The sequence below is a fragment of the Pseudorasbora parva genome, chromosome 25 (assembly GCF_024679245.1).
Source record: "Pseudorasbora parva isolate DD20220531a chromosome 25, ASM2467924v1, whole genome shotgun sequence".
NCBI lineage: Eukaryota > Metazoa > Chordata > Actinopteri > Cypriniformes > Gobionidae > Pseudorasbora > Pseudorasbora parva.
In genome coordinates, this window is record NC_090196.1 from 37,112,061 (window position 1) to 37,123,140 (window position 11,080).

Below are 11,080 nucleotides of genomic sequence, written 5' to 3' on the forward strand. Positions count from 1 at the left end.
GCTTCATGTGTTTCCTTACTTCTCCTCTCCCAGCAGCCTCTCCTCCAGCTCGTGAACGTGCAGCTGGAGTTTGGAGACAGCGGCGTCTGTCCCGCAGCGCTGAGATCCCTCCAGCTGGGACACGCGGCTCCGCAGATCCTTATTCTGCAGGACAGGACACTCAGGATCTTTAGATACACACCCGTGAGATAGCGGCTCCTAAACTCAGCGAACCGTTTCAGTTAATGTTTTATATTCATATTAGGGCTGTCAATAGATGAATCGCATACTTATCAGCATTTTAGCATTTATCTTGTGTAATACGCTCATTTTGTACTCTTTTGCTATATCCAGCAAAGTAAACTATCAGAATGAAGGGTTATTCTCACAAAATCTAGGTGTCTTTCCAAAAAAGGACATTTGGAGACTCCAAAAGGACACCAAATCACATAATTTTCAGTGTGTTACTTAACAATAGTAAATATTTACTTACTTCTAAACAGAAATACATATACACTATTTAACTTTCATTTTCCAATCAATCTGATGATAAATCGCAGAACAGCACTGACAATGAGTTCTGATTGTGTGTAAGCTACTGTTTTTTTGTGTTTTACAAGGGAGCAGTGTGTTAGTTTAGAATGGCTAATCACTTGACCAGAAACAGTTATTCAGTTTATAACAGTTATAATACACAGAAATGTGTATTCCCCTGATCAGTGCCAAATTCAACCAGGGGCAGAAAACAAAAAGGACCTGAGCTGTACTCTAAGGGTTTTAGGCCAGCCGGGACTGAGTTTAGTGTATTTTTGTGTTAATTATTTTAACGTGATAAGGGTTTTTGACAACCCTAACTTATGTATGTGTGTGTGTGTGTGTGTGTGTGTGTGTGTGTGTGTGTGTGTGTGTGTGTGTGTGTGTGTGTGTGTGTGTGTGTGTGTGTGTGTGTGTGTGTGTGTGTGTGTGTGTGTGTGTGTGTGTGTGTGTGTGTGTGTGTGTGTGTGTGTGTGTGTTCACCTGTCGCTCTAGACGAATTCGGTCACATTCCAGGTCATGTCGAGCGGCTCGTTCCTGCAGCAGTTCTGCTCTCACCTGCTCCATCTGACACACACACACACACACACACACACACACACACTGAGTTAGACTCATCGTTTTTCCTCTATATCATGAGTTTGATGTGTTTTATTCCTCCCCACAGAACGGATCCATATTATAATGTATCAACGGTTCTCAATATAATGCATTATTCTGTGTGTTGTAGTGCAGGAAACACCTCTATAATGCATCTCATAGACACACACATCAAGTTAAATAAAGATGATGATGGTGTGTGTTATCCTGAGCAGGTCTGTGGTTCTTTGTGTCTGATTGGAATGAAACCGACTGACTCCAATTAGTGAAGCATGGTTGAATGAAGTCCAGAAATAGAGAAGCAGAAAACTAGAGAACTAGAGCCTCTTTGTGTTTAAACAGCTTTAACAGGGTCAGAAACACACAGTCCATTACACACTGACCATCACGACCTACTTACACACACACACACACACACACACACACACACACACACACACACACACACACACACATACACACACCAAACCCAGACACACACACACACACACCAAATACAGACACACACAGAAAGCACATGCTTTCAATGACAAGTGCTGAACAGGTAGTTCATGCGTTCATGAGCTCAAGGCTAGATTACTGTAATGCTCTACTGGGTGGTTGTTCTGCTCGCTTAACAAACAAACTCCAGCTGGTCCAAAATGCAGCAGACGGATATTAGCTGATAACATCACTGTTTTCTCCAGAGTGGCTAGAGCCAAATCAAATTCTGTTGCATTATTTTCCTGTTAACACCGTGAAGCTGCTTTGACACAGTCGGCATTGTATACATTGTAAAAAGTGCTATGTAAATAAAGGTGACTTGACATGACTTGACACACACATGCAATACGCACTCACAGGACAGATGATGTTGCTCAGGTTGAGTGTGTTAGTGTATCTTTGAGTGTGTGTGTGTGTGTGTCTCCATCTGGTCTTCCTATCTGGGGTGTGTGTGTGTGTGTGTGTGTGTGTGTGTGTGTGTGTGTGTGTGTGTGTGTGTGTGTGTGTGTGTGTGTGTGTGTGTGTGTGTGTGTGTGTGTGTGTGTGTGTGTGTGTGTGTGTGAGCCTGTTTATGTGGTTTATGAGGACACAAATTTGTATAACTACATGGGTATTACACTGGTATTACACTATAAATGTGGTTTATGAGGACATATCAAATGTCCTCATAATTCAAATGGCCTTAAAAACATACTAAATGATGTTTTTTTGAGAAAGTAAAAACGCAGAATGTTTCCTGTGATGGGTAGGTTTAGGGGCAGGGGCAGTGTAAGGGGATAGAAAATACGGTTTGTACAGTATAAAAGTCATTACGCCTATGGAGAGTCCCTGTAAACCACATAGACCAACATGTGTGTGTGTGTGTGTGTGTGTGTGAGACCTGCTCTCGTCCTCGCTCTAGCCTCTTCATGAGCGCATCTGAGCCGCTGCGCTCCTCCATCACACTCCTCTCCAACTCACACACTCGCACCTGCAAACACACACTAATGCATCATGGGAGACACATGAAAATTGTGAAACTTATGAATTTCAGTGTGAGTGTGTGTGTACCTCCATGAGTTTGTAGTGTCTATCATCATGTGTGTGTCGATTCTCCTCCAGCTCTTTGATTCTCTTCTGCAGCTGTTGAGTTTTCAGCTCCGCCTCATTCAGCTCAAACTCACAGCGAGAGAGTTTCTCCTCCAGGACACAGCGCTGGACACACACACACACACACACACAGTATGATGAAAGAACCGCTAAGCAGAGTGTGAAACTGAATCAAGTTAGTAACTTCAGACCCGATATAGTCTGGCCTAACTACAGACCAAATAAAATCTGGGCTAACTACAGACCCAATATAGTCTGGGTTAACTACAGACCGAATATAGTCTGGGCTAACTACAGACCCAATATAGTCTGGGCTAACTAAAGACCCAATATAATCTGGGCTAACTACAGACCCAATATAATCTGGGCTAACTACAGACCCAATATAGTCTGGGCTAACTACAGACCCAATACAATCTGGGCTAACTACAGACCCAATATAGTCTGGGTTAACTACAGACCTGATAGAGTCTGAGCTAACTACTGACCCAATACAGTCTGGGCTAACTACAGACCCAATATAGTCTGGGCTAACTACTGACCCAATATAGTCTGGGCTAACTACAGACCGAAAATAGTCTGGGCTAACTATATACCAAATATAATCTGGGCTAACTACATACCCAATATAGTCTGGGCTAACTACAGACCGAATATAGTCTGGGCGAACTACATACCTGATATAGTCTGGGCTAACTATAAACCCAATAGAATCTGGGCTAACTACAGACCCAATATAGTCTGGGCTAACTACAGACCGGATATAGTCTGGGTTCACTACAGACCTGATATAGTCTGGGCTAACTACAGACCCGATATAGTCTGGGCTAACTACAGACCTGATATAGTCTGAGTTAACTACAGACCTGATAGAGTCTGAGCTAACTACAGACCTGATATAGTCTGGGCTAACTACAGACCCAATAGAGTCTGAGCTAACTACAGACCTAATATAGTCTGGGCTAACTATATACCAAATATAATCTGGGCTAACTACATACCCAATATAGTCTGGGCTAACTACAGACCGAATATAGTCTGGGCGAACTACAGACCGGATATAGTCTGGGTTCACTATAAACCCAATAGAATCTGGGCTAACTACAGACCCAATATAGTCTGGGCTAACTACAGACCGGATATAGTCTGGGTTCACTACAGACCTGATATAGTCTGGGCTAACTACAGACCCGATATAGTCTGGGCTAACTACAGACCTGATATAGTCTGAGTTAACTACAGACCTGATAGAGTCTGAGCTAACTACAGACCTGATATAGTCTGGGCTAACTACAGACCCAATAGAGTCTGAGCTAACTACAGACCTAATATAGTCTGGGCTAACTATAGACCCAGTATAGTCTGGGTTAACTACATACCCAATATAGTCTGGGCTAACTACTGACCAAATATAGTCTGGGCTAACTACAGACCCAATATAGTCTGGGTTAACTACAGACCCAGTAGAGTCTGAGCTAACTACAGACCAATATAGTCTGGGCTAACTACAGACCCAATATAGTCTGGGTTAACTACAGACCTAATATAGTCTGGGCTAACTATAGACCCAATATAGTCTGGGTTAACTACATACCCAATATAGTCTGGGCTAACTATAGACCCAATATAGTCTGAGTTAACTACAGACCTGATAGAGTCTGAGCTAACTACAGACCTGATATAGTCTGGGCTAACTACAGACCCAATAGAGTCTGAGCTAACTACAGACCTAATATAGTCTGGGCTAACTATAGACCCAGTATAGTCTGGGTTAACTACATACCCAATATAGTCTGGGCTAACTACTGACCAAATATAGTCTGGGCTAACTACAGACCCAATATAGTCTGGGTTAACTACAGACCCAGTAGAGTCTGAGCTAACTACAGACCAATATAGTCTGGGCTAACTACAGACCCAATATAGTCTGGGTTAACTACAGACCTAATATAGTCTGGGCTAACTACAGACCCAATATAGTCTGGGTTAACTACATACCCAATATAGTCTGGGCTAACTATAGACCCAATATAGTCTGGGTTAACTACAGACCTGATAGAGTCTGAGCTAACTACTGACCCAATATAGTCTGGGCTAACTACAGACCCAATATAGTCTGGACTAACTACTGACCCAATATAGTCTGGGCTAACTACAGCAGACCCGATATAGTCTGGGCTAACTACAGAAGACTCTATACAGTCTGGGCTAACTACAGAAGACCCAATATAGTCTGGGCTAACTACAGCAGACCCGATACAGTCTGGGCTAACTACAGAAGACTCTATACAGTCTGGGCTAACTACAGAAGACCCAATATAGTCTGGGCTAACTACAGAAGACCCAATATAGTCTGGGCTAACTACAGCAGACCCAATACAGTCTGGGCTAACTACAGAAGACTCTATACAGTCTGGGCTAACTACAGAAGACCCAATATAGTCTGGGCTAACTACAGAAGACCCAATATAGTCTGGGCTAACTACAGCAGACCCGATACAGTCTGGGCTAACTACAGAAGACTCTATACAGTCTGGGCTAACTACAGAAGACCCAATATAGTCTGGGCTAACTACAGAAGACCCAATATAGTCTGGGCTAACTACAGTAGACCCGATACAGTCTGGGCTAACTACAGAAGACTCGATGTAGTCTGGGCTAACTACAGAAGACTCAATACAGTCTGGGCTAACTACAGAAGACCCAATATAGTCTGGGCTAACTACAGAAGACCCAATATAGTCTGGGCTAACTACAGCAGACCCGATACAGTCTGGGCTAACTACAGAAGACTCTATACAGTCTGGGCTAAATACAGAAGACCCAATATAGTCTGGGCTAACTACAGAAGACTCTATACAGTCTGGGCTAACTACAGAAGACCCAATATAGTCTGGGCTAACTACAGCAGACCCGATACAGTCTGGGCTAACTACAGAAGACTCTATACAGTCTGGGCTAACTACAGAAGACCCAATATAGTCTGGGCTAACTACAGCAGACCCGATACAGTCTGGGCTAACTACAGAAGACTCTATACAGTCTGGGCTAACTACAGAAGACCCAATATAGTCTGGGCTAACTACAGAAGACCCAATATAGTCTGGGCTAACTACAGCAGACCCGATACAGTCTGGGCTAACTACAGAAGACTCTATACAGTCTGGGCTAACTACAGAAGACCCAATATAGTCTGGGCTAACTACAGAAGACCCAATATAGTCTGGGCTAACTACAGCAGACCCGATACAGTCTGGGCTAACTACAGAAGACTCGATGTAGTCTGGGCTAACTACAGAAGACTCAATACAGTCTGGGCTAACTACAGAAGACCCAATATAGTCTGGGCTAACTACAGAAGACCCAATATAGTCTGGGCTAACTACAGCAGACCCGATACAGTCTGGGCTAACTACAGAAGACTCGATGTAGTCTGGGCTAACTACAGAAGACTCAATACAGTCTGGGCTAACTACAGAAGACCCAATATAGTCTGGGCTAACTACAGAAGACCCAATATAGTCTGGGCTAAATACAGCAGACCCGATACAGTCTGGGCTAACTACAGAAGACTCGATGTAGTCTGGGCTAACTACAGAAGACTCAATACAGTCTGGGCTAACTACAGAAGACCCAATATAGTTTGGGCTAACTACAGCAGACCCGATACAGTCTGGGCTAACTACAGCAGACCCGATACAGTCTGGGCTAACTACAGAAGACTCGATGTAGTCTGGGCTAACTACAGACCCAATATAGTCTGGGCTAACTACAGCAGACTCTATATCGTCTGGGTTAACTAGTGTGTGTGTGTGTGTGTGTGTGTGTGTGTGTGTGTGTGTGTGTGTGTGTGTGTGTGTGTGTGTGTGTGTGTGTGTGTGTGTGTGTGTGTGTGTGTGAGTGAGTGTGTCTCTGTGTGTGCGTACCTCTCTCTGGTGTTCCTGTGCGGTGTGTGTGTGTGTGTGTAGTTGTGTGTTTGTGTTGTGCAGCTGTGTGTGTAGCGTGTTCAGCTCTTTGTGGCTCTGATCTCGGAGCGCGTCCACCTCCTCCTGCAGCCGCTGTGTCTCCTGCTCGGAGCTCAAGACTGCCTCGCTCATCTACACACACAGACACACACACACACACAGACACACACCGAGTGAGGTCAGAGCCGGAGCCAATCAGATGCAGCAGTTGTGTGTCTCCTCTCACCTCCTCCTGTAGCCGCTCTAACTCTCTCTCCAGGCTCCTCCTCTCCTCCTCTAATGCACTTCCTCTACTCCTCAGCTCCTCCATCTCTCCGCTCTCCTTCTCAAACCTTTCCTTCAGCTCACGGTGAGCTCGATTCAGCCTGCTCAGCTCACTCTGAGACACAGACCAGACACAGATGGATCAACCAGATGTGACAGACAGACACACAGACAGTCAGACACACAGACAGTCAGACAGACAGACAAGACAGACAGACAGACAGACAGACACTCAGACAGACAGACAGACAGACAGACACTCAGACAGACAGACACTCAGACAGACAGACAGACAAGACAGACAGACAGACAGACAGACACTCAGACAGACACACAGACAGACAGACAGACAGACAGACACTCAGACAGACACACAGACAGACAGACACTCAGACAGACAGACACTCAGACAGACACACAGACAGACAGACAGGTTACCTGTGTGTCCTCCAGGTGTCTGGTCAGAGCTCGGTTGGCTCCACACATGTGCTCCTCCTGCTGTCTGACCTCCTGCAGCTCCTCCTCCAGATTCTGCTTCTCCACCTGATCAAGAGAAGCTTCATTCAGGCCGTTTGAAGCGATTCACGAGTCGCTCAGCTGTCAGGCCGCTTGAAGCGATTCACGAGTCGCTCAGCTGTCAGGCCGTTTGAAGCGATTCACGAGCCGCTCAGCGTTCAGGCATTTTGAAGCGATTCACGAGTCGCTCAGCTGTCAGGCCGTTTGAAGCAATTCACGAGTCGCTCAGCTGTCAGGCCATTTGAAGCGATTCACGAGTCGCTCATCTGTCAGGCCGTTTGAAGCGATTCACGAGTCGCTCAGCCATCAGGCCGTTTGAAGCGATTCACGAGTCGCTCAGCCATCAGGCCGTTTGAAGCGATTCACGAGTCGCTCAGCTGTCAGGCCGTTTGAAGCGATTTACGAGTCGCTCAGCTGTCAGGCCGTTTGAAGCGATTCACGAGTCGCTCAGCTGTCAGGCCGTTTGAAGCGATTCACGAGTCGCTCAGCTGTCAGGCCGTTTGAAGCGATTCACTGATTCAACCTGACGCATTGTGTAATGGCCGCCTGGTCACGGTAAGGTGTGTGCACAGGGATGAGGTGAAGTAACCACTAGTGCCAGTCATAATTCAATTTCGAAGGGTAAAACACAGTGTGGAGGTCGCGGTTAGTTCCCACCTCAGACATCTGCTGATTTTGGGAACAAAAAAATTGGCCCACATTTAAAGAGTTATCCAGGTATGTATGTGTGGATGTCTCTTGGGAGAAAAGAGGGCGGGGCAAGAGTGCGGTCGCGCAGCTAGGAGAAGTTGAGCCGGGACCATCTGGGGCTGGGTCAGAGGAACAGAGCGCTGTGGATAGGCTAAACCTTTCTGAGCGTGATGATATTCCTCTGGAACAGTCCCGGGATAAATCGCTCAAAAATGCCTTTGAGCAGGTCCGTTCTATCGTCGGTCAACTTCTCCAACCGGCCCGACCGCTCTCTCTCATCCTTATTTTGCCGTGTTAAAAGATAGGCTGTATCGAGTAACCCAAGATACCCAAACAAAACAGGATACAACCTAATTATTAGTACAGAGCAATCAGGAAAAGCTTTTCCAGGCGGCTCGTTGTAATCCTATGGCTGGACATTTGAGTTTCACCCAAAAATGAAAATGATTTAATTAATTACTCATCCGCCAAGTTATTGTCTTCCGTCTAGGTCTGGGCCGTGAGCTCAGGCGACAGCGGCTCCTCCTCTTCCCGGTCATGAGCGGCCGATCTGTGTCATATTCTCGTGCATGCGTCGAGTTCACGTCAATAACTTGGCGGATAAAGTCATTATTTAGATTTTTTTGCACACAATAACTATTCTCGTCGCATTGTAAAGTGATTGTGCAGCCGCTGTAGTGAGATGGGCTGTGTGTCGATGTGTTTAGGGCCTTTATGGGTCTTGTGAGTGGGAATGGACTGAATGCCAATGGAGGCCTATCTGAAGCCTTTCTCAGCTTTACACTAAAATATCTTCATCTGTGTTCTGAAGATGAACGAAGGTCTGACGGGTGTCCAACGACATGAGGGCGAGTAATCAATGACATAATATTCATTTTTGGGTGAACTAACCCTTTAATGGCCTGATTTTTTTTGGCTGGGCATTCACGAGAATGTGTGCAGATGGTGTGCCGCTTGTGATGGATGTCAGTTGGCGAATCCACCGGCCGCTGGTCAGTGCAGTCTCTCACCATCAGCTGCTCCACATGTCCTCTGAGCTGGGTCTCCTGAGCCTCCTTCTGCTGGATGATTATGCTGAGAGAGGAGGCCTGTTCCTCCAGATCGCTGCTCTTCTGCATGAGCTCTGCTTTCGTCAGCCTCAGGTCTGAGATCAGCGTCTCATTGGCTTCCTTCTGCTCCGCCACCTCCAGAACCTTCTGTCCCAACAGCGCCACACTCTGGACAGAGGACAAACACCGCGCATGAGCAGCGCTGCAACAATCACTTTAATTTCATCTTACAGGGTTAGTTCACCCAAAAATGTAATTTATGTCATTAATGACTCATATCCAGATTAGAACGGTTATGAGTCAGAGAATCGATTCATGATTCGGATCGCCAATGTGTCGTGATTTCAGCAGTTTGACACGCGATCCGAATCATGAATCGATTCACTGACTCATAACCGTTCAAATCTTTATTTGAGGATTGAAAACAAACCCGGAAGAGAAGCCAATGCTGAATAAAGTCGTAGTTTTTGTTATTTTTGGACCCAAATGTATTTTGGATGCTTCAAGAGACTCTAATTAAAGGGTTACTTCAGCGATTAGCATATGGCTTTGTATCAGTAGAAACCCTGGAGAATATTCAAATTATTGTGCTTTCCCCCCTCATATCTCCCTGAGATGAGAGATTTATGCATTTTATTTCTGGAAAAATTCTGCAAAATGACGATTTTTGCATCATAGGAGGAATGTTTGCCCAGAGGCTAAAGACTACAGCCAGCAGAGGGAGCCGTTTCCGCATGTTTTGAATCCGCGCATGGGGGATGGAGATCACACTCAACTCGCAGGGAGAGCTCAGCTTGCAGACAGGATCATTTAAACGGAGCTATCGTGAGCAATGTAAGTCTTTTAACTTCTCAAATTTATTTCTATGAAAGTTAAGCTTGCAAAGGCATGAACTGAAACGCGCCAGACTGAACTCGCGTTGTGAATGTATGCGGCGAGTGTAGTCGCGATTACCTCAGCTCTCATCACGAGAGCTCATCAGCTCATGTATCTCACTCCTGCAGTCAGTGCTCAGTGCTGTGAGACTCGTGCGGAGACTCACTCATTATATTGAACACACACGTTCAGGTTTTAATTGTAGTGTCTTCTCTAACTCAGTCACAATAATTAAGTTGGTGGCGTTGGGAATGGCCTCACACGGCAGCGAAGCATTCTGGGAATTGTAGTCTTTCATCCCCATGGGACAAAAATACATTTTCTGTCTTTTCTCAGTCTAGAAGACACCAAATTCAAAAATAATTTCACATTTCTACTGCATTGATGACCCAGTTTAAATACAGATTCATCTTCCCAGCGCTGAAGTACCCCTTTAACCCACTGATGTCTCATATGGACTACTGTGATGATGTTTTTATTCCCTTTCTGGACATGGACAGTATAGTGTGCATACACTTGCATACGCTCTCGGACTAAATATAAAATATCTTAAACTGTGTGTGAAGATGAACCGAGGTCTTACGGGTGTGGAACGGTGAACTAACCCTTTAATGCTTAATACTTAAAGGAAGTGTATGTAAGATTGTGGCCAAAACTGGTACTGCAGGTGTCTCCCCCTCCCCTGACTCAAGGTTGCCAGATAAGCTGCAGGATCAGCAGGAAGGTTTGTAGATCTGCAGCTGTGAAAATTATCTGGCAACCTGGATGCCCAAACACTACTGACTCGTGATTGGTCAAAAGGTAGAAGGCGGAGCTTCAGGCCAAACATCAACATCAGCTGAGGGCTGCAACAACAACTTTTAAATTACAATATCCTGGCCGGACTACTGTCGTCAGTGATTTAAGTATTTGAAATGTACATGATTTCTTAATGTCTAGTGACATATCAGGGCAATTTTATGATTTATTGAAATACATTTCTTACATACAGTTCCTTTAAGGTTAATGTTGTACAAGATACACTTCTTGATATTC

At 45.2% G+C, this 11,080-nt stretch overlaps 1 protein-coding gene across 3 annotated transcripts in view; it reads right to left on the minus strand.

Annotated features, from left to right (window-relative positions):
* LOC137065434 (cingulin-like protein 1) overlaps positions 1-11,080 on the minus strand; it is a 50,866-nt gene that overhangs the window by 4,259 nt on the left and 35,527 nt on the right. For all 3 annotated transcript variants that reach the window (XM_067437065.1, XM_067437067.1, XM_067437066.1), the window contains 8 exons: positions 9,131-9,337; positions 7,353-7,457; positions 6,877-7,029; positions 6,612-6,782; positions 2,647-2,790; positions 2,477-2,566; positions 997-1,080; positions 20-144 (listed from right to left, as the gene is read on the minus strand). In XM_067437065.1, coding sequence (XP_067293166.1) covers positions 20-144; positions 997-1,080; positions 2,477-2,566; positions 2,647-2,790; positions 6,612-6,782; positions 6,877-7,029; positions 7,353-7,457; positions 9,131-9,337 — 1,079 coding nt within the window. The remainder of the gene's footprint in view (positions 1-19; positions 145-996; positions 1,081-2,476; positions 2,567-2,646; positions 2,791-6,611; positions 6,783-6,876; positions 7,030-7,352; positions 7,458-9,130; positions 9,338-11,080) is intronic.